This window comes from Cyprinodon tularosa, unplaced genomic scaffold (genome assembly GCF_016077235.1).
Source record: "Cyprinodon tularosa strain WSP-4 unplaced genomic scaffold, ASM1607723v1 ctg961, whole genome shotgun sequence".
Taxonomy (NCBI): domain Eukaryota; kingdom Metazoa; phylum Chordata; class Actinopteri; order Cyprinodontiformes; family Cyprinodontidae; genus Cyprinodon; species Cyprinodon tularosa.
Window position 1 is genome coordinate 196556 of NW_024039742.1, and position 27975 is coordinate 224530.

A 27975-nucleotide genomic window follows, 5' to 3' on the forward strand; every position below is an offset into this window, starting at 1 on the left:
GTTCCTGAGTGCTGTAAACCACTCACATGCTGAACTTCAGCCCACTTTCCTCACTGCCAACACCTAACGCATACCTCTGCCTGTCCAAGCTTGAATTCACTCAAGGCTTAGCTCAGAGGGAAACTGGAAGCACAGAGAGGTATCTGCAGGCTGCAGCGCTACAGGTGAGTTTTACCATCAAAGGGCAAGAAACTGATCAATGATTGATGATTAATGAAATGATCAGTGGAAAAAAAAATATTATTCACTACAGACGTTTTCTTAATTTTTGTGATTTTTTTTCTTCATTAACAAACTCAGAGTAGTTACACATGGTGCTATAGCTTCACTGAGGCAGATTGAGGGTTTCCAGATGTTTTCTGCAGGAAGAAAGCAACGCTGAACCTGATAGTAAGGTCAAACTAGAGGAGACTTGACTTTGCCGGAACATTTCTGTGTGTTTTTTTAAACTGCTTACTGGATGAAATCCAGTCCCAGTTTGCAAAGTGTTCAAATTGCATGATATAAGCAATAAAATCTGCAGGGAAGAATGTTAATGTTGCTTACTGCAACTAATAATATTCCTTTTTTGTAAACATCCTAAATCATTACCTTATATATGACTTAATTTTGTTTTCATTATTTCCATGACAAAATCATGTCAGTGGTGAGTGTCAAAAAACAATCTTAATCCGTTCTAGAACAGAGGAATGTAGATGTGCTTATAAATAATACAGCTGAAACCTTTTCTTGCTACCTTTAAACACAAAGACACTTCTACTGTTTCACTTACAGAGCAAATGTACACTTCAACAAAAAAAGCTGGGAAATCTGAGAGAAACAACTTACTAAATTTCCATGTAAACCTCCTGAGACTTAAAAGAATTTCCCCATTGTCGTTGTGTAATCAGGAAACCATTACCGAGCTGCACATGGTCTTGGAGTTATGTAAAGTGAAGAAAAAAGCCCCAAAGCTTTCTGAAAACCTTGAAAACAACCCATGTAGTGAGACTTTTTTTCCCCCCCAGATGCATTTGTTTTGTGCATACTTTGAAGTATTTGCTCTGGAGCAGGGGTTCTCAAAGTGCATGTTCAAAGGTACAAATCAGGGTTTCAGATAAGGTAAAAGGTCAGCTACTGTAGCAATGAGCAAACACTGTTTAACAAACACAGAGTAATCTTTAATGGTAACACAGAGATGGTGTTCATCCAAGGGTTTATATGCTGGTTTTAAATATTGGAGGCAAAATAATCTTGTTAAGGTAATGAACTCTATATGCTTCAGACACATGGATTTGGCCAAAAAAATAATTATTTGACAATAACTATGTCAAAATGGTAAGACTGCAGTGGCGGCTGCTCCTCTGAAACAGGGGAGGCTCAATGGCAGTGGCTGCTGGCCAATAGAGGGCGCTAGGGCACCACCCCACCCAATAACCTTGATTAAGACATAAAAAAAAAATAAAAAAAATTTAAATGTAAAATTTAAATATTTCAAAATATATATTGATACATAATTTTTAGATGTGCAAGATAAATATTTAATCTTTAATGGTGAGTAAAACATTTTATTTATTTTTTTGTCGGATTGGTGATGTATTTCTGCCATGAGGTGCAAAAATGTTCGCCCATTGACTCTCGTTAAAAGCTGTACATGTGCAGTAGCTCCTCTGCAATACATAGATATAGGAGAGTTCCTGCGCCCCGAGGTGGCAGGTACTGTCGTCACAGTTGTAGTGCAGGTGATTGATAGGACGAAGGGAAGCAAAGGGAAGCAAACTTACCAAGAGAAGCTGGAGGTGAAATCGTTTTGACCTAATCAGCCGAAAATCAAAATGAATAAAAGATGGATGGAGACGGTATACTGTCTTTTTCTACGACCCTGTTTAGCTGCAAAGCTTGGCTAACCATATGTAGGCTAATGCTTTATTCTGCTGACTTGACTTCCGGCCTCCTTTTTCAAACATCAGGATCTGAGCCAGCCTGGATAAAGACAGGTAGGACTGATTTAAAGGACTTTTTAGAAAAGGCAAAGAAGAATAAACAATCTTAATATAGTGTATTTTTTCTAGATGTTTGGTCATTTGCATAGTTGCTTAAATAAAAGACATTCTCAGAAAATAAATAGTTTTTATATATTAAAAAATATAAAGCTGTTAGGAGCTTCTCCATTATTAAACTGGTACATCATTTTTTTTTTTTGGTTTGTGAGACCAAACCAATTAGACCTTCTCAATGTTGCGGGTGGAACTGAGAATAGACCAGGCAATGGGTTGGACCATGCAACACACAGATTTGCCTCAGAAGGGATACATTTATGTACAAAAATTAAACCTGTACATGAAATTATGTTTTTGCTTTAATAAAGTGTTTTCATTATGTTTTTTGTTGTTGGCATTCATATAAATGTACTGGTGTAATAACATAGTATACGGTTTTTGGTATTCCATCTATTTTAAATTCATAGCCCCCTTTGGAGAAAACTCCTCCAGCCACCTCTGACTTGTACTCCTTTCACACTGGCCGAAAAACCTGTTAAAACCCAGGAACAATCGGCTTTTAGTGACAGTGGGAACAGGTCATTGACAAGGGTCTACCCAGGTCAAACGACTCAGCAAGCAACCCACGTTAAAATTGGCTCGGCTCCGATCCGCTAATTTATGTGACATCATTGAAGGCAACGAATAGACATCAACACACTCGGCATTTCGGTCAAATGGAAAAATAGCCAAAAGCGATTGTTAGCAGGTCAGCTCGGCTTTGAAAAACACAGATTTTCAGTGGCAAAGCGGCTTTAGTAGGAAAAGCATTACTTCTGCTTTTCATTTTGTTTCAAAGTCTTGTGACTCGTTACTAATAATTTTTACCACTGTATTTAAATAGATGGCAAATAAAGCTTTACATCTTGATGGATTTTTTTAGCGTAATAATGAGTAATTTCGTTAAACTGATCACGCATCAAACTTTCGGTAACTTTAAAATGGGTGTGAAGATTTGGGGTAAATATATATTCAAATGCATTTTGGATTGGATTGATCGCATCTCCATCTTGGTTTCCAGATTGGTATATATTATTATTTCCAGAAATTATAATATATACAAAATAAAATAGAAAGTAAATGTCTTTTCCATTATACCATTACTGGTAACTTTGATTCATACCTATCGTGTAGCCATGTACATATATTAGTACATAAAATTTATCTTGAATATTGTTTAACAGAAGAACTTTCTTTGTTAACTTTTGGTATATTTTCTTCAATAAAATGAACAAAGTATACCTAATATACCTCCATACAGATTGCCTTTGAACATGTGAAAAGAAACAGAACCCCACTAGATGTCAGCTTTTCTGAATAAAGCCAGATTATAGCCCAACACATATCGTCTTTTTGCTTTTCTCTGGACTCGGATAGTTCTAGAGTATGACCTTATGATACAAATGAATCAGTTGCATAAGCAACAGCTTAAAATGCTAGAGGCTATTTTTGAAGATAAGCAACTGATGCAGTATCTTATTGATGCTAAATATGACCTAGTTCTCACTGATCCTGCAGTTGGTGGTGGTGTTCTTCTGGGACACCGTTTGGGTCTTCCACTTGTCTTTAATGTCAGATGGACTATTCAGGGCGAAGGACATGAAGCCATTGCACCTTCCCCTCTTTCCTATGTCCCAATACCAGGATCAGAGCTTACTGATAGAATGACATTCATGCAGAGGGTCAAAAATTTACTATTTTATTTGATCTCACGCATGCAAGTTTGGTATATTACAGAACCAAACTACAAACCCTTTGTCCATCAACATTTCGGCAAAGACGTAAATCACATGGAGCTGTTTCAAGCAGCTGACATCTGGCTGATGAGAAACGACTTCACCTTCGAGTTTCCACGACCAACAATGCCAAACATTGTCTATATGTCAGGGTTCCAGTGCAAACCCTCCAAACCTCTCCCCCAGGAACTGGAGGATTTTGTTCAGAGTTCAGGAGAACATGGTGTCATAGTGATGACATTGGTGACATTGGTGGGACAGCTTCCTGAGGATCTCACTGAGGACATTGCTGCAGCTTTTGCTGAGCTCCCTCAAAAGGTGATCTGGAGGCACAAAGGAAAGAAACCATCCACACTTGGCAACAATACCTTACTCTTGGACTGGTTACCCCAAAATGATCTCCTGGGTCACCCCAAAACTAAACTATTTGTAGCTCATGGGGGCACTAACGGAATGCAAGAGGCAATCTATCATGGAGTCCCTCTCGTTGATTTGCCTCTCATGTTTGATCAGCAAGATAACTTCTTCAGAATGGCATCAAGAGGAGTGGCCAAAGTCCTGGACTATGGAACAGTGAATAAAGAAATCTTCCTGGAGGGCCTGAAGGAGGTTCTTTATGAACCTTCTTACAGAGAAAAGATGAAGAAGCTGTCCAGTCTTCAGAGAGATCAGCCAATGAAACCTTTGGACCGAGCCATTTTCTGGATCGAGTTTGTTATGAGGCATAAAGGAGCAGCCCATCTGAGGACAGAGTCCTACAAGATGTCGAAAATCCAATACTACTCCATTGATGTTTTGGCATTCCTGTTAAGCATTATTCTGCTTCTCTTTAGTGTTTTCATTTCTGTTATTAGGTTTCTCTGGAAAAGACTCTTTTATAGACCCAAAGCCAAAAAGGAATGACGAACATGCTGCCAGGCAGTAGCAAATGTACTGTATATAGAGGGCAGTTCTTAAACATGCAGCCAGCTGGTTATTGTTCTACCATTTTCTGCCTTTATTTTTGTAGTATATTTTTTAATGGCAAAGGCTATTTGGTAGAAACAACATTAAATACTTTTTAAACAAGTTGTGCCAGAAGGGCATGATTTCATGTAACAAAAAATATAAATATATAATCTAAAACCTGAAAGAAATAAACATCACTTCTCTTTTTCCGCTTTTAGCAAATGCCTTGGGGCAGTTTTCCTCTGTATCTTTAAGCACTGTTTTGAAATATATGCCAATTAAAGCTTAACATATTGACAAATTTGTAATGTCTTATTATTGAGTTAAATTTGTGAGTTTGATTTTGGTGAAAAATATAAGCACACTACATATTTAAGCTGCAGAGAATATCTGATGCAGGAAGGTCATATATTAAACTGAGTCAGTTTCAATGGTTGGGTAAATATAGAATGGGTGAGACTGAGTTTGGTTAAAATACTTAATCTAATGTACTCAGATTTATTACATCTCCATCTCAGGTATACAGATGTTTGCATGTGTTCATGTTTTACCTCCAGACATATAAATTATTAAATGCTAAATAGATGCTTTTTCAATAGGCCAAACAAACCTTTGCTAATGCAAAGTTTGCTGAGCGTATTATGTAGAGATTTTTTGTTACATAATGTCCCAATTAGATGTTAGCATTTTTGTCTAAAACTAAATGTAAGAGCTAACACGCATCTTCTCGTTAGAGACTAACAGATTGAGTCTTGTTAGTTAGTTTTCAATGTTACAGGACTGCTCATTTTTGTACAAAATTATCAGTTAAATTTGAGTAGCACTGCACCTTTTAATGCCAAATTGCCAAAGGAAGAGATGTGCGAGACGGAGAAAGTGGGGCTGCAGAGCCGGGCTAACTGTGAAGCTAAGGAGAAATCCTCACAGACCTCCGCTTCCATCAATCCTGCTCTCAAACGTTTGCTCACTGGAAAACAAAATGGATAATTTTCGACTGGAACTCTCAACAAAGAAGGAGATTAGTAACTGCTGCGTCATCATTCTGACAGAGTCATGGCTGCATCCAACAATACAATGCCATACAAAGACAATGCTATTAGCCTGAAAGGGCTAACGCTATACCGCACCGATAGGAACAAAGAACTAAGGGGTACGACTTTGGGGTGGTGGACTCTATGTTTACATCAATCAGTCGCCAGCTTCTGCTCTCGAGACATCGAGTTTCTGACTGTTAGTCAGAGTTCAGTGTGGTTAGCATCACTGCTGTTTATGTTAAGGTGACCAGATTTCTGAAATCAAATCTGGGGACATTTCTTGCTCGTGGATAAAAATCAATACATTTTATCGAGATGAAATTAGGAAATGGGGACAGTAATGGTTTCATATATTTTTACATATTTATTAATATTTAAACAACAAAAATCAAGTGTAAAAGCCAGGAATGTGCCTTTCCAAACGTTTAGTGTATCCTAAGATTAATAACATGAATAGTGTTATTAGTAGAAAACTAGAACTGTGTCTCTGGGCTGGGGCAAAGTGGTGGGGATGGGAGCGGAGGGGTCAAGGGTCATTAGCAGGGCTTTCCAATTTTGTCGGGCCCAAAGAGCTCTGCCGCCTCCTAAGGGGAGAGTGACATGAGGAAAAGAAATTTAGAAAAGTAAATACAAACATTTATTCTATGCCTGTGGCTGTCTGTTGAGACAGTTTCCCCACCTCTTCAAAAAAGTGCAACAAATACTTATTCTGTTTACATCTACTGTACATGCCTATAAGAAATATTTTTTTCTTCATTAACATAAAAAAACAAGTAGTAGTCAAGCCTGCAGGTAAAGGTTCATATATGTTTCTTATTGTCACCTAGCCACATCAGGGGCCTGTGTGTCTCAAAGTAGCAGGTTCATTTTTCCTACTAACCTGAGTATACAGCCACTCTGTGTTCCACAGCATACTTTGCACACTACATCACTCAATATGTTAGTTTATCACTCAAATCATGTCAACGCTTTATCACTTGAACTTTATTAATACATATTATACATTTTAAATATTTGAAACAGAAATATTAACTGAACAGGGTCTGAGGCAGTGGCCCTGGTAATTTGGGTAAAATAATATAAGAGAAGACATAGCAAGTAAAAAGCAAAATAACCTTTTTAAATATCTTAAACAAGTTTAACCATTGAACAGCAGAATAGGCTTAACATCAACACAATGTATATAATCCAAGAATAGTCCATATTTATAAACAGCAATAACATATACATATATAATTTCCCAATGGAAATTCTGATTATAATTTCTCCGTAAAATGACACTTCCTCTTCTTTGAAAGAGCCATCTGGTCATTCAGTCTTGTCTGTTTTCTTCCCTCTCCACCTTCGCTTTTGTTTCTAGCCCTCTTTTGACTTCTGCCTGCTCTCTGCTTTACTCCTCAAAGTAAATTTTTCTCCCTTCTTGTCAACCGTTTTTTCTATCAGAGTTCCTAGTTTCCTCCTCTCTCATTCAATCTCCTTTCTGTCTTTCTATCTTCTTCCTCACTCCTCCAGCATCAATCTTACATTATTCTAAAACAGAGACATTATATAATCAAAATCACCACCAAAACAAATTAGGATGTGCAACATGAAAACTTATTATTATTAATATCTCATCTAAATACTAAAAATGCTAATTACCACAATATTAGGAGCTACAAGCAAAAACCACATAATAAATAAACATTAAACAGGTGGTTATCTCTTCCTCCATCATTCTCAGATCATGTAGATCTTGTCTTATTCAGTTCTCCTGTTACTGACTCCTATTTTTTCACAAGGAACGTTCATATATATCCAAACTGAGCAGTAAAAAAGCACACCAAAAACTGGAAGTCTATGCTCATAAATCACAACCATAAATCATCAAAACAAATTGAAATAACTCTACTTATAATAACTATCTGAAATATAAACTAAAGGTCACCTATCCATTCTAAATCATCTTTATACAAACCCTTGTTGATCCCTGGAGAACCAGCGTACCAGATTAGCGCTTTACAAGGAGTTTTCAATCATTTTGCTACATTTTAACCCAGCGTCTTTTACTCATGCTCAACTCGTGGTCTTGTCTTACTTTTTATTATTTTTTTAACCTGGACACAAACCAAACATTCATCACAAGATCAGCCCGATCAGAATAAAATAAATTGATTAACACACTTACCATCACTCAGCGTAGCTCCCCATCAGTTGCCACAGGTTGTAAAAAACGAACTTCCACTTCTTCTGTTTTAAAAGTGATGCGCTCTTCTTCTTCTTTGTGTTTTAATGGCAGCTGACATCCAAACGGATCATTACCTCCCTTCTAGTGGTGCGCTCTGTTCCTTATCTTTATGTTATCAGCAGCGCAACCAGCTACCGTAATACCTATTTTTGCGCGCAACAGCTCTACCGTAATAACAGTCTCCATGCAACATTTTTCGCCTCGGTAAAATCGGGGACATTTCCGGGGACAGCTTTAGCCGGGGACAGGTGGTCCAAAACGGGGACAGTCCCCGGAAATCGTGGACGTCTGGTCACCCTAGTTTATGTGCCCCCCAGCACTAATACTAAGGAGGCCATGAAGACTCTATACAAGCTATCTCTGAACTCCAATCTGCATACACATAGGGTGTTTTCATCATTGCTGGGGATTTTAACCAGCCTAACTTGAAGACTATTCTCCCTCAATTTTACCAACATGTGGACATTTTAGACCTGGTTTACTCTAACATAAAAGATGCATTTGGAGAAGCCCCCCGCCCCAATCTCAGGTCATCAGATCATCCCCTGGTCATGCTTATACCTGCATATAAGCCCCAGCTGATCAGATCTAAACCAACAGTTAAAGTGGTCCGTATGTGGTCTGAGGGCGCCATGGAGACACTCAAAGACTGTATTGAACGCTCTGACTGGAACATCTTCAAGACTGCAGCAACATATGATAGCTTGTTAAATATTGATCAGTGTGCTATGATTGTGTCAGCCTACAGTACATCAACAAATGCATTGAGGACGTCTGCATTAAAAAGAATATCACCACCTGGGCCAAGCAACCACCCTGGATAAATGGAGAGGTTCAGAAATCGCTAAAAGCACGGAACTCAGCTTTCAAGTCTGGTGATAAAGAGGCAATGAGAACAGGGTGTGCCAACTTAAACCATGCCATCAGATCAGCGAAGCAGAACCATGACTAGAAAATCCAGGGTCTTTTCCATGACTACAGCAACACCAGCAGGATGTGGAAAGGCATTCGGATGATCACAGACTACAACACACCCTCCCCCCCGGTAGATGCAGCAAACACTGACTTCCTAAATTAACTGAAGAACTTCTTTGGAAGGTTTGAGGCACTAAACAGCACTCCAGCAGTGAAAGCCATTCCACACCAGGGGGAGGAGACACTAAACCTAGACGTAGCTGAAGTGAGGAAAACTCTGAGGAGGGTCAATCCAAGGAAGGCCCCAGGGCCTGATAACATACCTGAGTGGCTGTATAAGGAGTGTGCAGATAAGCTGGCTGGTGTCCTCACAGACATCTTTAACACCTCGCTGGACCAATCCATAGTGCCAGCATGCTTCAAGTCTGCTACCATTATTCCAGTCCACTCATTCAATGATACTGGCCTGTCGCACCGACTCCAATCATGATAAAGTGCTTTGAAAGGCTGGTTAAAGAACACCTACCAAAGAAACCATTCCACTGAGGACGCCATCTTTGCTACTCTCCACCTGAGCCTGGCACACCCGGAGGAGAAGAACACCCACATGCGGATGTTGTTCCTGGACTTCAGTTAAGCTTTCAACACCATCATCCCACAGCATCTGATGGGCAAACTGGAACAGCTGGGCTTCAACACAACCCTTCGAAATTGTCATTTTAGAGGTGGTCAAATGCACCAAATTTCTGGGGGTGCACATCACAGACTACCTCACCTGGAATGTAAACACCACCTCACTGATCAAAAGGGCACAGAAGCGCATCTACTTCTTGCGGAGGATGAGTAGAACCCACCTGCCCCCACCCATCCTCACCACCTTCTACAGAAGCACCACAGAGAGCATTCTGATCAGCTGTCTCACTGTGCGGTGTGGAGGCTGCAGCGCCTCAGACTGGAAGAACGTGAGGAGAGTGGTGAGAACAGCAGAGAGGCTCCTCTTCCTTCCATTAAAGAGATTTCATCCCATCATCAGTGACCCCTCACACCCCCACCATGGACTGTTCTCCCTGCTGCTCTCTGGGAAGAGGCTTCGAAGCATCTGAAGCAGTTCCAGCAAATTCCATAATGCTGCGTTCACACCGGACGCAGCTGGCGCGACAGAAGCAGCGAGTTTACATGCAAAGTCAATGGTTGACGCGCGTCAAGGGGCAGCAAAAGGTCCCGCGGCGCGTTTTGAGCAGCAGGCGCAGCGCGTCTGAGCAGCTGAAGCTGAGCTGCTGCTCGAGATGGAAAAATTGAATTTTTGCTGCTCGGCGCACCGCGTCAACCAATCAGAGAAGCTGATCTGGGAGCTGGCAGGGAGAGAGACACAGCGCTGATGATCAGAGCGCTATGATCACTCCTCTTAAACAGTTTATTGACGCCTAAATTAACTTAAAATGCAGAAATCTGCCGGCAGAATATGTTCGCTTTTATTATCCTGGTGCCTGCAGTTTGGATTATTTAGATGAAAAACACCTACCAGCTGCCGCGGTGAACCGCGAGGAGGTGACCCGGCCAGAGGCTGCTGATGAAGGGATTCCTACTCTCGGCGCACCGCTGGTATGTGGGGGTCTGAGCGGCTCCGACAGAAAAAATATTGCAAGGCAGGAGAATAATCTGAATGAACTGACTGCACTGATTACGTTTTCACTCACTTAAAATCATATTATAACTACTTTATTCCCACTGATCACAGCAAATATAGCTGCAAGGCAGAGAAAGGATAGTGAAGCTCCGCCCAACGCGCGCCAGACACACTTTTGCACCACGCAGGCAGAGCAGCAAAGCTGCTTCAGCCGCGCGTCAGAACTAACTGGTACAAGCAGCAAAAATGAAGCAGCAGACGCGATTTTTCTGCTTTTGCTGCGTCCGGTGTGAACATAGCATAACAGTTTCTTTCCCGCTGCCACCAGACTGCTGAATGTTGTGTAAAATGGGTTATTCTATTCATAAAAAAATAAATCTAATGTTAAAACTGTAAATATACAGTCATATGTTTATATTACTATTTTTTATGTATTTATTACTATTTTTTAAGGCTGCACTTTAAAAAATGAAATTGTCTAGAGCTATTTTAAACTAAATTTCTTTTTGTATACACTTGTGTATACAAAATGACAAAATAAATCTAAGTCTACATGTTTACCAAGGATTCAATCAAATCTTACTGTCTTATATCTGAAACAATTAGAAAGATGCAATGACTGACCCTTATGACATTGACAGTGTTGCTCTGCTCATCCTTGGTAGAAGGAGGAAAATTCCTAGTGTTTCCTTTAAATCATAAAGCCAGTGGGTCAAGATGAATGTCGTCATAGAGGAGCTATACTAGAGGCCATAGAGGCAGCAAGGTATGAGTTGCTCCCAGGGACATAAATCAAAATTAACTTGTATGTACACATATTAAATTAAACTCTTCCATATAATATACTGAAAAACATGCATAAACACTAGTGAAAAGCTCTCACATAAACTAATGAAAACATTTACCTCTTATATAACCTACTCAAAGGCTCTCATACAAAGTAGTGGGAACTGTTCATATAAACTAGTGAAAAGCTTTACCTTTCATAAACACTACTAAAAAGCTTTCATACATACTACTAGAAAGCTTTCATATACACTACTAAAAGCTTTTATACATACTACTAGAAAGCTTTCATATACACTACTAAAAAGCTTTTATACATACTACTAAAAAGCTTTCATACATACTACTAGAAAGCTTTCATATACACTACTAAAAAGCTTTCATACATACTACTAAAAAGCTTTCATATACACTACTAAAAAGTTTTTATACATACTACTAAAAAGCTTTCATACACACTACTAGAAAGCTTTCATATACACTACTAAAAAGCTTTCATACATACTACTAGAAAGCTTTCATATACACTACTAAAAAGCTTTCATATACACTACTAAAAAGCTTTCATATACACTACTAAAAAGCTTTCATATACACTACTAAAAAGCTTTCATATACACTACTAAAAAGTTTTTATACATACTACTAAAAAGCTTTCATACATACTACTAGAAAGCTTTCCTATACACTACTAGAAAGCTTTCATATACACTACTAGAAAGCTTTCATATACACTACTAAAAAGCTTTCATATACACTACTAGAAAGCTTTCATATACACTACTAGAAAGCTTTCATATACACTACTAAAAAGCTTTCATATACACTACTAAAAAGCTTTCATATACACTACTAAAAAGCTTTCATATACACTACTAAAAAGCTTTCATACATACTACTAGAAAGCTTTCATATACACTACTAAAAAGCTTTCATATACACTACTAGAAAGCTTTCATACATACTACTAGAAAGCTTTCATATACACTACTAAAAAGCTTTCATACACACTACTAAAAAGCTTTCATATACACTACTAAAAAGCTTTCATATACACTACTAGAAAGCTTTCATACACACTACTAGAAAGCTTTCATATACACTACTAAAAAGCTTTCATACATACTACTAGAAAGCTTTCATATACACTACTAAAAAGCTTTCATACACACTACTAAAAAGCTTTCATATACTACTAAAAAGCTTTCATATACACTACTAAAAAGCTTTCATATACACTACTAAAAACCTTTTATATACACTACTAGAAAGCTTTCATACACACTACTAGAAAGCTTTCATACATACTACTAAAAAGCTTTCATATACACTACTAAAAAAGCTTTCATACATACTACTAAAAAGCTTTCATATACACTACTAAAAAGCTTTCATACACACTACTAGAAAGCTATCATATATACTACTAAAAAGCTTTCATGCATACTACTAAAAAGCTTTCATACATATTACTGAAAGTTTTCATACAGTACACACTACTAAAAAGCTTTCATATACACTACTAAAAAGCTTTCATACACACTACTAAAAAGCTTTCATATACACTACTAAAAATCTTTCATACATACTACTAGAAAACTTTTTATATATACTACTAAAAAGCTGTCATACATACTGCTGAAAAAGTTTTCATATACACTTCTAAAAAGCTTTCATATACACTACTAAAAAGCTTTCATATACACTACTAAAATGCTTTCATACATACTACTGAAAAAGTTTTCATATACATTACTAAAAAGCTTTCATATGTATTACTAAAAAGCTTTCATATACACTTCTAAAAAGCTTTCATATACACTACTAAAAAGCTTTCATATACACCACTAAAAAGCTTTCATACATACTACTGAAAAAGTTTTCATATACTTTACTAAAAAGCTTTCATATGTATTACTAAAAAGCTTTCATATACACTACTAAAAAGCTTTCATATACACTACTAAAAAGCTTTCATACACGCTACTAAAAAGCTTTCATACACACTACTAAAATGCTTTCATACATACTAATAAAAAGCTTTCATATACACTACTAAAAAGCTTTCATACACACTACTAAAAAGCTTTCATAAACACTACTAAAAAGCTTTCACACACACTACTAAAATGCTTTCATACATACTAACAAAATGCTTTCATATACACTACTAAAAAGCTTTCATACACACTACTAAAATAACTTCATACAAACTAATAAAAAGCTTTCATTCACACTACTAAAAAGCTTTCATACATACTACTAAAAAGCTGTCATATAAACTACTAAAATGCTTTCATACATACTACTAGAAAGTTTTCATATACACTACTAAAAGCTTTCATACATATTACTAAAAAGCTGTCATATACACTACTAAAAAGCTTTCATACACTCACCGGCCACTTTATTAGGTACACCTGTCCAACTGCTCGTTAACACTTAATTTCTAAGCAGCCAATCACATGGCGACAACTCAGTGCATTTAGGCATGTAGACATGGTCAAGACAATCTCCTGCAGTTCAAACCGAGCATCAGTATGGGGAAGAAAGGTGATTTAAGTGACTTTGAACGTGGCATGATTTTTGGTGCCAGAAGGGCTGGTCTGAGTATTTCAGAAACTGCTGATCTACTGGGATTTTCACGCACAACCATCTCTAGGGTTTACAGAGAATGGTCCGAAAAAGAAAAAACATCCAGTGAGCACCAGTTCTGTGGGCGGAAATGCCTTGTTGATGCCAGAGGTCAGAGGAGAATGGCCAGACTGGTTCGAGCTGACAGAAGGGCAACAGTGACTCAAATAACCACCCGTTACAACCAAGGTGGGCAGAAGAGCATCTCTGAACGCACAGTACGTCGAACTTTGAGGCAGATGGGCTATAGCAGCAGAAGACCACACCGGGTGCCACTCCTTTCAGCTAAGAACAGGAAACTGAGGCTACAATTTGCACAAGCTCATCGAAATTGGACAATAGAAGATAGGAAAAACGTTGCCTGGTCTGATGAGTCTCGATTTCTGCTGCGACATTCGGATGGTAGGGTCAGAATTTGGCGTCTACAACATGAAAGCATGGATCCATCCTGCCTTGTATCAACGGTTCAGGCTGGTGGTGGTGGTGTCATGGTGTGGGGAATATTTTCTTGGCACTCTTTGGGCCCCTTGGTACCAATTGAGCATCGTTGCAACGCCACAGCCTACCTGAGTATTGTCGCTGACCATGTCCATCCCTTTATGACCACAATGTACCCAACTTCTGATGGCTACTTTCAGCAGGATAATGCACCATGTCATAAAGCTGGAATCATCTCAGACTGGTTTCTTGAACATGACAATGAGTTCTCTGTACTCAAATGGCCTCCACAGTCACCAGATCTCAATCCAATAGAGCATCTTTGGGATGTGGTGGAACGGGAGATTCGCATCATGGATGTGCAGCCGACAAATCTGCGGCAACTGTGTGATGCCATCATGTCAATATGAACCAAACTCCCTGAGGAATGCTTCCAGCACCTTGTTGAATCTATGCCACGAAGAATCGAGGCAGTTCTGAAGGCAAAAGGGGGTCCAACCCATTACTAGCATGGGGTACCTAATAAAGTGGCCGGTGAGTGTACATACTATTAGAAAGCTGTCATATACACTACTAAAAAGCTTTCATACAAACTACTAAAAAGCTTTCATATACACTACTAAAAAGCTTTCATACACACTACTAAAAAGCTTTCATACATACTACTAGAAAGCTTTTATATACACTACTAAAAACCTTTTATACATATTACTAAAAAGCTTTTATATACACTACTAGAAAGCTTTCATACATACTACTAGAAAGCTTTCATATACACTACTAGAAAGCTTTCATACATACTACTAGAAAGCTTTCATGAGGGATTGTATTTGAGTCAATGAGTCAATGCAATCAACTGGTTTTCCTTAGATAGAAAACTTTGTATCAATTTGACTGTATGATCTGGTAGAACTGTAAAGTGCCTTGAGATGACATGTGTTGTGAATTTGGCGCTATATAAATAAACTGAATTGAATTGAATTGAATATACACTACTAAAAAGTTTTCATACATATTATTAAAAAGCTTTTATATACACTACTAAAAAGCTTTCATACATACTACTAAAAAGCTTTCAAACATACTACTAGAAAGCTTTAATATACACTACTAAAAAGCTTTTATATACACTACTCAGAAGCTTTCATACATACTACTAAAAAGCTTTCAAACATACTACTAGAAAGCTTTCATACTGTATACACTACTAGAAAGCTTTCATACATACTACTAGAAAGCTTTCATATACAATACTAGAAAGCTTTCATATACACTACTAAAAAGCTTTCATACATACTATTAAAAAGTTTTCATATACACCACTAAAAAGCTCTCATATACACTATTAAAAAGCTTTCATATACACTACTAGAAAGCTTTCATATACACTAGTAAAAAGATTTCATACATACTATTAAAAAGCTTTCATAGACACTACTACTGAAAGCTTTCTAGTTCAGAACACATGTCATCTCAAGGCACTTTAAAATTCAACCAGATCATACAGTCAAATTGATTCAAAGTTAGCTAAGGTAAACCAGTTGATTGCATCGACTCATTGACTCGAAAGCAATCCCTCACACTCAGTGATGGGACTAACGGCGTTGAAAGTAACGGCGTTACTAACGCCGTTACCTTGTTTTAGTAACGAGTAATCTAACTAATTACTTTGACTGTAACTATAACGCAGTTACCATTGCAGGCACCCCGTTACTGCGCGTTACTCAGGTCGCACAATGAACCTTTTTTCATGATAGGACTCGTGCGCAGCTGCGTGAAGCTGACACCCCACCCACGTCAAAAAACTCTGCAAATAGACTGAATGGTTAGTGCAACGTTAGTGCAGATTTGTGCAGAAAAAAATATTGTTTGTGCTACTTTTGTTTAAGAGATATTAAGGATTTATTTTAGGTCATCCAGAGGTGCGCGCCTTGTCCTGAGAGGGGAGGATGAGAATGGCTGATGAATAGTGAGATTCCGTCTGTCAGTTGAATAGGTGGGTGTTTCTGCTGGCGGGTGTTAACGTACAGCACACACAGAGAGATGGAGAGTGAGGAGGATCCAGCAGCAAAACAGCGTTTTCCACATGGAAATACCGGTGTTACGTAGAGCTGCGTTTCCCCATCACATAACGGTTTCCTCTGCATCTCCACACAGCGCAGGCGGCAAGAGTCACCGCGCAAGCGACAGGAAACGCGCATGCTCGCTAAAGGCGCGCAACAGTCGCCCTGTGCTCGCGCCACAGGAGAACTATGGAGAGCGTGAACGATCAAATGAATCTGACAACAGCCAGAAATTATAGCCTATATGGAGAAAGGGAGAAATCTGGATGGATGGTTGGATGGATGGATGAATGGATGGATGGATGGATGGATGGATGGATGGATGGATGGATGGATGGATGGATGGATACTCTGCCTTCTCAACCTACTGTTTTTTTTATTTTAAACATTATTTGATGGCCTTTGTGGCAGGGGTGGAGATCCATATTTTATGTCACACACAGAGTATACATCTAGATAGATAGATAGATAGATAGATAGATAGATAGATAGATAGATAGATAGATAGATAGATAGATAGATAGATAGATAGATAGATAGATAGATAGATAGATAGATAGATAGATAGATAGATAGATAGATAGATAGATAGATAGATAGATAGATAGATAGATAGATAGATAGATAGATGTTGCAGTATCTATAAAAACCCAAACACACAGGATTTCAGAATTAGACATCCCCAGTTATTAATTTCATATACTCACCGGATCTGAATGTCCTGTTATAAAACTTCACATGGCGTTCCCCCCTGATGTCATTTACGTTGAGTTGCAATAAATGCTAAACTCTCTGCAGGTTCTTGTCTTTGTCGTCCGCTCTATTCAGCTGGCTTTGGAAACACACGGCGAGAAGGTGGGGGCTGGGTGGTGAGGTTTACGGGGGCGAGAAACTCAAAAGTAACGCAATAGTTACTTTTACTAGTAACTAGTTACTTTTATTGTGGAGTAACTCAGTTAGTAACTCAGTTACTTTTTGGGAGAAGTAACTAGTAACTATAACTAATTACTTTTTCAAAGTAACGTGCCCAACACTGCTCACACTAAGCATGCTTGTAGCAACGGTAGAGAGGAAAAACTCCCTTTTAACAAGAAAAAATCTCCAGCAGAACCAGACTCAGTGTGAGCGATCATCTGCCGAGGCCAACTGGGGTTCAAGGAGACAGAAGCAGACATACGGTAAGAAGCAGAGATACAAAAAGCAACTGTAAACAAGCTCCACAAGTGGACCCATCTAGAAAACACACAGCCCGACAGCCGAGCTATGAGCCAGCTCCGATGTCAGAGGATAAAGAGAGCACATCCAGCCGGTCATGGTCAAAGAAACAGGATACACTGGAAAACAGGCAGAGCTCAAACATCTATAAACAAAGGTATTGATGGCAGCAGCACAGCTGATATTTCTCTCCAGGATGGTGTCACAGCCAAAAAGGAACAGACCAGATGAAGCTACTTTTAGAAAAAGCAGAGAGCATAGCATTAAGATTGAACTAACAAATTCTGCAGAGTGATGAAGTAGAATGATGAAAATTAAGTCCTTATGTCCTTCAGCAGTCTAAGCCTATAGCAGCATAACTATAGAGATAGCTCAGGATAACCTGAGCCACCCTAACTATAAGCTTTATCAAAAAGGAAAGTTTTAAGCCTACCCTTAAAAGTAGACAGGGTGTCTGCCTCACAGACTAAAACTGATAGTTGGTTCCACAGGAGAGGAGCCTGACAACTAAAAGATCTGCCTTCCACTCTATTTTTAGAAATTCTAGGAAGCACTAGTAAACCTGCAGATTGAGAGCAAAGTGCTTTGTTAGGGACATAAGGAACAATTATATCTCTGATATAAGATGGAGCTTGGCCATTTAAGGCTTTATATGTGTGAATTTTGTGAATTTTAAATTATATTCTGGATTTAACAGGAAGCCAATGAAGAGAAGCTAGAATAGGAGAGATATGATCTCTCTTTTTAATTTTCATCAGAACTCTGGCTGCAGCATTTCGGATCAGCTGAAGGCTATCCCTGATAGAAAAGAATTACATTTACAGTCCAGCCTTGAAGTAACAAATGCATGGACTAGTTTCTCAGGATCACCTCTGGACAGGAGATTTCTAATTTTTGCGATATTCCACGGATGAATTCTCACCTTGCCTTCTATCTCTAATAGTATATAAAAGGACAACGGACTGAATAATTTTCAATAAAGTTTAATATACAAGTATCAGGCTGAAACTTATGGCAGCAGTCATAATGGTCTGCAAAGTTGTTGGTCTTTCATCTAGCTCTTGGACATCTATTCCTAGAGCTATATTGGCAAAAAAGGACACAAAAAAGAAAAAAGTTAGATCAGTGGCCCCCAACCTTTTTCAATGTCTGGTCTGAAGCTGTAGTACTCTGTGGTCACTATGGAAATCTTTAACCTGCATTTAAATAAGCCACCACAAAAGCTTAGTGTATGAAAATGGCCAACTAACTACTTACAATAGTAGTAAATCAGTGAAAGCTCTGAGTTTGTGGTATCGGGACCTACAGTGTGAAACATATATCAAGAGTGAGTCATAGACGCATGTTATGGAGACAATTTTATAAACGACATTTATAAACTTTAATTTTAACCAAATCCAGATTACGTTGGATATAAAAGCACAACATAGTCACCAATGGCGACTGGTGGAGTTTTGTCCAGGGAGAGCTATAACTTAAAAAAATATGTATACAAAAAACCAATCAAATGTATCCTAAGATAATACACAGTATATTTACATGAACGCCAACAACAAAAGACATAAAAAATAAAAAAAAACATTCTGAAAAGTTCTTTAAATAAGTCATACTTGTCTCTATCTATGCTGGGTCTGGTCCTGACATTTGAAAAAGGACGCAGGGAAAGTAGAATAAAGCATTAACCTCGCTGCATGCTGTTAGCCAAGCCTTGTTGCTAATTAATTATATAAATCTGTCAATCAGCCGAACTTTATAACAGACGTCAGCACTGTGGCGGGTGGTGGCATGCAAATAAAGTTACTTTCCGCTTTGGGTGTCCTAGAGCTACAGCCCAGGATGGTCCTATCATTTTGCGCTGAAGAGGAGCTACTGCGCATGAACAACTTTTAATGAGAGGCAATGGGCAAAGATTTTTGCGACCTGGGGTAGAAATAATCTGACGACAAACAAAACAGCTTTACTCGTCAATAAAGATTACATATTTATCTTGCATGTCTAAATATATATAAATATATTTAGAAATATTTTAATTTTATAATTACATTTTTATTAGTTTAGGCCTCGATCAAAGTCATTGGGTGAGTGGGGCGGCGCCCTTGCACCTTCTATTGTACAGCCACCACTGATAGGAATCCTTTTTGATTATTAACTTATAACCTAGCCTAAGCTGGGAAATCTCTGGGCTGCTGGCCAGTCTGGTAATAACGAGTCTCTGTGGGTGACATGAGCTGCAGGTACAAGGATGTCTGTTGTGTGCTTAGGGTCACATCAGCCAGAGCTGTAGGGTGTGAATAAGTTATACAGCTTCCTTCTGAAAAGTGCAGAAAGAGGGCAGGAAGAGGGATCTGAAGTGCTCGTCTTTGCGTTACGAAAACACATCACTGCTAGTTTTTGATTAATTTGGCAGCCGAAATGATCAATCAACAATGGAATATCAATCAAAAATCAAATATCTGTTATTTTATATTTAAATATAATTTAGCCCTTTTGTCTCTGTCATCAAGGTATCAAAATATGTTAAATGATACATTTTAATTGACATGCATTATAGCAGTGCTCGGTGAGGTGGATCAAATCTAACATCTCTCTATCTCCCATCAGAAACAATTTCAAAGATGTACCTACTGACCCTGCTGACACTGGCTGTGTTGCTCTGTTCATCATCCCCTGTAAGTGGAGGAAAAGTTTTGGTGTTCCCTGTGGACGGAAGCCACTGGGTCAACATGAACATCATCATTAAAGAGCTTCATATCAGAGGCCATGAAGTCACTGTGCTCCGAGCGTTAGACTCTTGGCATATTAAACCAAATTCCTCTCACTTCAAGACCATCACCGTGAACTCATCGACTGGTTTCAGTGAGCAAAACTTTGGGTCATTTGTGACAAGATTACTGAAGATGCGGCGCGAAGGAACTTCATTTTGGTCTTTCATTTCTTTAGTTCCCAACATATTGACACAATGGTATTTCATGCATGAGCAGGTTCTACAGATGACAGAAGAAATTTTTGAACATAAAGCAATCATGCAGAAATTGTCTGATGCCAAATTTGATCTGGTTCTTACTGATCCTGCATTTGGTGGCGGTGTCTTTCTGGGTCACAGATTGGGTCTTCCACTTGTCTTTAATGTCAGATGGGCAATTCAAAGTGAAGGGCATAACGTAATTGCCCCCTCCCCACTCTCATATATTCCCATACCAGGATCAGAGTTGACTGATAAAATGACATTTAAACAGAGGGTCAAGAACTTTCTCATATATGTCATAACATGTATTCAATTTTGGTACATTATAGAACCAAACTACAAACCGTTTGCTCATCGTCACTTTGGCAAAGACGTAAATTATATGGAGCTGTTTCAAGCAGCTGACGTCTGGCTGATGAGAAACGACTTCACATTTGAGTTTCCACGACCAACAATGCCAAACATCGTCTACATGTCAGGGTTCCAGTGTAAACCCTCCAAACATCTCCCTAAAGAACTGGAGGATTTTGTTCAGAGTTCAGGAGAACATGGTGTCATAGTGATGACATTGGGAACATTGGTGGAACAGCTGCCTGAGGACCTCACTGAGGACATTGCTGCAGCTTTTGCTGAGCTCCCTCAAAAGGTGATCTGGAAGCACAAAGGAAAGAAACCATCCACACTTGGAAACAATACCTTACTCTTGGACTGGTTACCCCAAAATGATCTCCTGGGTCACCCCAAAACTAAAGTGTTTGTGGCTCATGGGGGCACTAATGGAATGCAAGAGGCAATCTATCATGGAGTCCCTTTGGTTGGCTTGCCTCTGCTGTTTGATCAGCAAGATAACTTCTTCAGAATGGCATCAAGAGGAGTGGCCAAAGTCCTGGACTATGGAACAGTGAATAAAGATATCTTCCTGGATGCCCTGAAGGAGGTTCTTTATGAACCTTCCTACAGAGAAAAGATGAAGAAGCTGTCCAGTCTTCAGAGAGATCAGCCAATGAAACCTCTGGACCGAGCCATTTTCTGGATCGAGTTTGTTATGAGGCATAAAGGAGCAGCTCATCTGAGGACAGAGTCCTACAAGATGTCAAAAACCCAATACCACTCTGTTGATGTTTTGGCTTTCCTGTTTGGGACTGTTCTGCTACTCTTCACTATTTTTCTTTCTGTAGGCAAATGTATCTGGAGGCGAATGTTTCACCAAAGAAAAGCCAAAAAGGAATAACAAATATGTCCTTAGACATCCTTGTCTTTTGTTTGAGAAACCTTATAAAAAATTAAGCCAAGTTTTAATATTAAGCATTAAATCCAACCTTTACTTAATCTGCTTTATTTAGCCATAATCTAACGTTTCCAGTTCTTTAATTGGTTTAGATTGCTTTAATTTATATAAAATATTTTAAATGTCTTAAGTCTTTAATTTGATAATGATTTATCTTTTCAAAAATGAATGTGTTTACAAAAAGAAAGCAACATCAGGATTTTTGATCTAATCTAAATAATCAAACTAGAGGATGCTAAATTAAATCAGTGGACATTTAGATTCTTTGAACCACAAAAATCGCTTTGTGAAAAACTCATTAATTTCTTTCTTTAAACTAAGCTGATTTTTTTGTCTCAGGTTTACAATTTTGTGTACAGATACCAATGTCAGTAAAATAAAAATACAAAGTGAATATGAACTGAACTCTTGGATTCAATTTTTTTAGTTGAGATGACTGTCTCGACTGAAGCCCAATCTGTCAGCAAGCAACATGGAGACAGTAAAAAAAATGGTTTTATAAGATCAAAACTTGACAATCTGCATCTTTATGGAATAAGCCAGACTACTGTTGCATGTTTGCAACTGGCACAAAATTCAGATACCTGATTTTTAACTTAAACTGTTAAGACAGAGAATATTTCTCCAATTTTGACATCCCTACATTTTAAAATCACTTCAATATGATTTTTTTTTCTTTAATAGTTCTGCCCCCTCTCATCTCTCTTATCTGTGGCAGGTATATTGTATTTCCCACAGCTCTCTCTAAAGATCAGCCAATCAAATGGCATCATTGAATCCATGAACCAGATATAAGCTCTGTGTTTGCAGAGCTTCCTCTGTTGCAGGTCCAAAACAAGCTGATCATGTAAGACAGGCTACCTCTATGTTTTTTCTTTTGCTCTTGTTTAAAAACACACTTTTGATCCATTGCCTTTGAACCTTTATGGGTTGTTCTTGACCTCATTGTTTGAACTATACTTTCTATTGTGAATGCCTATTTTTCTATCTTGACTCTTTTATGTATTTTTATAGCTTTTTCCTTTTTTATATATCCTACAGCAGTTTGGTTGGCCTTGTTGCTGCTTTACAGTACTTTATAAACAAAGTGGTATGGTAAAAGCAGTCATTAATAGGGGGAAAAGATTTTAATCTTCCTTCAGACATAAAGCTTTTATTTACATTAAACATTTCTTCGGAGTTCATGTAAATACACACACATATGGAAACAATAATAACTGAATGAAGTCTGAAATTACGCTTGTTCACCTTTGTTCTTGTATTTATGTTTATTTGGTACTCTGTGTTTTATTTCGCTTCTTACAAGTAGCAACTTTAAGTGCTAAATTTTAAAATGCAACTTGAAAAAATACCCCCAGTTTATTCCAGCCTACAAGTCCTCATTATATTTTTTAGATTTTAGTTCAAGATTGTGTTTATCGGTTAAATGAAGTTTAGTTAAAACCTATTAGATGTTGAGGTAGGTCAGCTAGACACGGATTATAGTTAAGTAACAGTAATAATACTGCAGAACAGATTAATCCTGAGAGAGGGCCTTAGGGGCCCAAGCTTTCGCTGTTGCAGCTTCAAAGCTCTGGAATGACCAGTGTCCTGTCAGATGAGCATACCCGGTCAGACCAGCATACCCATACTCAATACCTGTTTATCCCTTTAGTTTATCCCTTTAGTTTTGTAAGAAGAATAGACTTTAAACTACCTCAACGGGTATGTATCTCTTTAGTCATGTACAAAAGAAATATTTAATTACTTGCTTTGTTACGTTTTTTGAAGCGTATGGTGATCTGACCTTAAATAGTCTTTTTTATTTTTTACATGACTAAAGGGATACACACCCGTTGAGGTAGTTTAAAGTCTATTTTTCGTACAAAACTAAAGGTATAAACTCAAATCTGACGTCTAGTGCATTCGAATTGACTATAGGTATGCTGTTCTGACGGTGTATGCTGATCTGACAGAACACCAGCCTCAGCACATCAGAAAGGCCTCTTCTCTGACCATTTTGAATCTCTTGCAAAATCCACCATCTCGCATTGGCTTTTAACATATAGCAAGATAGCAGCCTTTATTTTATTTTTATTCATTTATTTATTATCTTTTATTCCTTTTATCTTTTACCCAGTTTTATTGATTTGATTGTGTGAATGTCATTTTTACCCATATTTTAGCTGTTTTGTTTTTATCTTTACTATTTTATGTTTTATTTAATTTTTTCTTTTCAGTATAGCATGTTGGTCAGCCATTTAGTGTATTTGAAGATTTGATAGCCGAAGCTGTCTTTTAAAGCTCCTTTCAAAACATATTAAGTGGATTTAAGCCCAGGCTGACAAGGCAGCTAAAAAACACTTAGAGATAAAATAAACAGAGTCATTTGGATCATTATTTTGCTGTAAAACCAGAATATGCTGGAGCTCCAGATAATAAACTGACGATCTTTAGCATTTTCTGCCTAATGAATTCTGTTTTACAGCAAGACCTTTATATTCTGAAACAGGAAAACAGGCCCAGACCATTACCTTAGTGTAATGTTTGCGTTTCCTTTTACTAAAATACTGTGTAAGTTTAACATTGGATGTAATAGCATGCACACTATACAAACGCCTCCATACTTGTCTCATCAGTCCAAAGAATGGCCTTTTGTCAATATGTGTTCTTGTGTGTTCTCATGTGCTCATGAAACATCTTCTACTTGAGCTCTAGTAATGTTCCAACTCACAAGAACAGCAGATCGAGAACGGACAAAGTGCCCGGATGTTTTTCTCGCCCCTCCCTCTTTACTGAGTATGCATCAGAACATTCCTGTATGTTCTCAAGATTGACTGCTGTCCCAGAATGCACTGCGGCAGCAGCAGCTTGCAGGGAAGCACTAACAGAGCTCAGAGTATTAAGTTAAAAATGTAACTTTTCTGATGTTCCTCAAAAATACATTTTACATTCATTTGAGGCCATGACATTAAACTTTAAGCTTCAGTATATGGTAGGGTGACCAGATTTGGGCATCTGAAAAAGAAGACACTTTTTTTTGGTGGGGGGGGGGGTCGCTGACTGGACCGGATAAGGCAGGCGGGGGAAAGCACGTCATGGCTACCGTCAGCGGGTAGGGTTCGGTCACTCCGTCCCCCGCTGGCTCCATCCCTCCGTCGGCCGGACTTCCCGGACCAGCCCCCGAGCTCATGGCTCGGTTCTGCTAGACAATTTTGAAATTCCCCCCTGGACATTTTTTTAGGTATGAAAAGTAGGACATGTCCGGGAAAAAGAGGCTGTTTGGTAACCCTACTAAAAAAAGTTGATGTTAAGAGGACCGTGGCAATCAGCAGATCTCCGGGGCTAACCGCAGTCAGCGCTAATGTTAGCCTGTCTACAGCAGCCCTCTCTCGGCATAGGCGTGTTTGAAGCAAACCTGGCTGTTTTTTTTGTTTTTTTTTCAAAACTAAATGAAAAAGTCATACTTTATTATTATCTAGAGATTATAAATATAATGAGGCGAAACACAGTTCCAGACTAGCTTTGAATGTGGTGATGTCATGATTATGCTTCTGTTTCATTTTACACATATTTATTCTGCGTGCTCTTGTTCTACCTGAGTCCAAAATTTTTTTATATGTTATTGTCAAGAATGTATTTGGCGAGAACACAAGTCCATATTCGCATTCTTGTGAACTGAGAAACGACCAATGTTTTCCTAAATAATATAATTCTGTTTGAAAATCTTCTTTAAGGCACCCTTTAATTATAATATTGGAGGTCTCAGTAATTTATTCTGGTGTCCTCTTGTTGAAGGAAGTCTTTTGTCGAGCGCTTTAAATCTAACATCTTTGCATTTCCCACTAGGATTTCTTCCAGAGATGACCAAACTTACGCTGCTGACACTAGCAGTGTTGCTCTGCTCATCACCGCCAGTAAATGGAGGAAAGGTGTTGGTGTTCCCAGTGGACGGAAGCCACTGGGTCAACATGAACATCATTGTTGAAGAGCTTCACGCCAGAGGCCATGAAGTCACAGTCCTGCGTCCTTCAGACACCTGGTACATCAAGCCAAACTCCCCTCACTACAAAGCTATCACTATAAATTCCCCAGCTGGATTCGACAAGCAGAACTTTGGGACATATGTCATGAACACAATAAAAATGAGGCGTTACGGCTCTTCACTGTGGTCTCGCCTTTCCCTGGAGTATGACCTATTGCAAACCTTTTATCAAATGGGTAAGCAGGTGCTTGAAATGGTGGAAAATATATTTGAAGATAAAGAAATGATGCAGAGTCTCCGTGATGCCAAATATGATCTGGTTCTTACTGATCCTACAATAGGTGGAGGTGTGCTTTTAGGTCACAGATTGGGTCTTCCGCTTGTCTTTAATGTCAGATGGACGATTCAGGGTGAGGCGCATCAAGCTATTGCACCTTCCCCTCTGTCCTATATCCCCATACCAGGAACAGAGCTGACTGATAGAATGACGTTTATGCAAAGGATTGAAAATATTCTCTATTACATCTTTACGTGTTTCCAAATTTGGTACGTTGACGATCCACTCTATCCTCCCTTTGTCCATCGTTACTTTGGCAAAGACGTTCATTACATGGAGCTGTTTCAAGCAGCTGACGTCTGGCTGATGAGAAACGACTTCACCTTCGAGTTTCCAAGACCAACAATGCCAAACATTGTCTACATGTCAGGGTTCCAGTGCAAACCCTCCAAACCTCTCCCTAAAGAACTAGAGGATTTTGTTCAGAGTTCAGGAGAACATGGTGTCATAGTGATGACATTGGGGACATTGGTGGAACATCTTCCTGAAGACCTCACTGAGGACATTGCTGCAGCTTTTGCAGAACTTCCACAGAAGGTGATCTGGAGGCACAAAGGAAAGAAACCATCCACACTTGGAAACAATACCTTACTCTTGGACTGGTTACCCCAAAATGATCTCCTGGGTCACCCCAAAACTAAAGTGTTTGTGGCTCATGGGGGCACTAATGGAATGCAAGAGGCAGTCTATCACGGAGTCCCTTTGGTTGGCTTGCCTCTCATGTTTGATCAGCAAGATAACTTCTTCAGAATGGCAACAAGAGGAGTGGCCAAGGTCCTTGACATTGCAACTGTGAATAAAGACATCTTCTTGGATGCCCTGAAGGAGGTTCTGTATAAACCTTCCTACAGAGAAAAGATGAAGGAGCTGTCCAGTCTTCACAGAGATCAGCCGATGAAACCTCTGGACCGAGCCATTTTCTGGATCGAGTACGTTATGAGGCATAAAGGAGCAGCCCATCTGAGGACAGAGTCCTACAAGATGTCCATGATCCAGTATTTCTCTATTGATGTTCTGGCATTTCTACTTACTATTGCTTTGATACTCCTTACCGTTCTTATTTATCTTGTCAAGTTTCTCTGGAGGAGTATTCTTTATAGAAGAAAAGCTAAAGAGGAATGATGAACATGCTTTTAAGCTGAAGCAAATGTATTTGATTATTTCAAACACTGCGGCTTGTATACAGTGATTTCAAATGAAGGAGAGTATTTCACAGAAGCAAAGAAAAAGAAGAATGAAAAGTAGTGTTGCACCGATACCGATACCAGTATTGGACGGGGCCCAGGTACTGCCCTAAAATAGTGGTATCGGCGAGTACCAACAAATAGGGCACCGATACCATTTTGAGAGCCATAAGTTTATTCAACTATTGTCACCCACTCCTGGTGGGCAATAAAAAGTTCTACTGGATTCACTTTGTATTAGATTTTTTCCTGCTTCACAAAGTTAGGCAGCAGCTCGACAAAGCCATGATGGCAATTATTTTACATTATTGTGGTATCTGTATCGGCCGATACTGCACAGCCAGGTATCGGGTATCGGTATCGGGGCCAAAAAATGGCATCGGCGCAACACTAATGAAAAATGAATGAATGAATAAAAAAATGGTAATATGTTTATATATTTAGTTTATTAAATCGTGCATTAAAAACAATCAGAAACAAAGTTTACTAATATTATTATAGAAAATTAAATATTCTAATTTGTGAAATGTTTACTCAGCAGCATAAACAGCAGTAGCAGTTTTATTGTTTAGAGTTTGGTAAACATTTATAGAATC

The 27975-nt window shown here is 38.6% G+C and overlaps 3 protein-coding genes across 3 annotated transcripts; all 3 read left to right on the forward strand.

Annotated features, from left to right (window-relative positions):
* The first annotated feature begins 26 nt into the window (after positions 1-26).
* Positions 27-4975, forward strand: LOC119776868 (UDP-glucuronosyltransferase 2C1-like). The gene is made up of 2 exons (XM_038275494.1): positions 27-164; positions 3353-4975. Exons 1-2 carry the CDS (start codon positions 27-29, stop codon positions 4655-4657), a joined length of 1443 nt encoding a protein of 480 aa, XP_038131422.1. The 3' UTR covers positions 4658-4975.
* LOC119776866 (UDP-glucuronosyltransferase 2B31-like) lies at positions 29-22011 on the forward strand. The gene is made up of 2 exons (XM_038275492.1): positions 29-164; positions 20243-22011. The coding sequence occupies exon 2, from the start codon at positions 20257-20259 to the stop codon at positions 21835-21837; it is 1581 nt and encodes a 526-aa protein (XP_038131420.1). The 5' UTR covers positions 29-164; positions 20243-20256; the 3' UTR covers positions 21838-22011.
* On the forward strand, positions 33-27430 carry LOC119776865 (UDP-glucuronosyltransferase 2B31-like). The gene is made up of 2 exons (XM_038275491.1): positions 33-164; positions 25723-27430. Exon 2 carries the CDS (start codon positions 25737-25739, stop codon positions 27315-27317), a length of 1581 nt encoding a protein of 526 aa, XP_038131419.1. The 5' UTR covers positions 33-164; positions 25723-25736; the 3' UTR covers positions 27318-27430.
* The last annotated feature ends 545 nt before the right edge of the window (positions 27431-27975 follow it).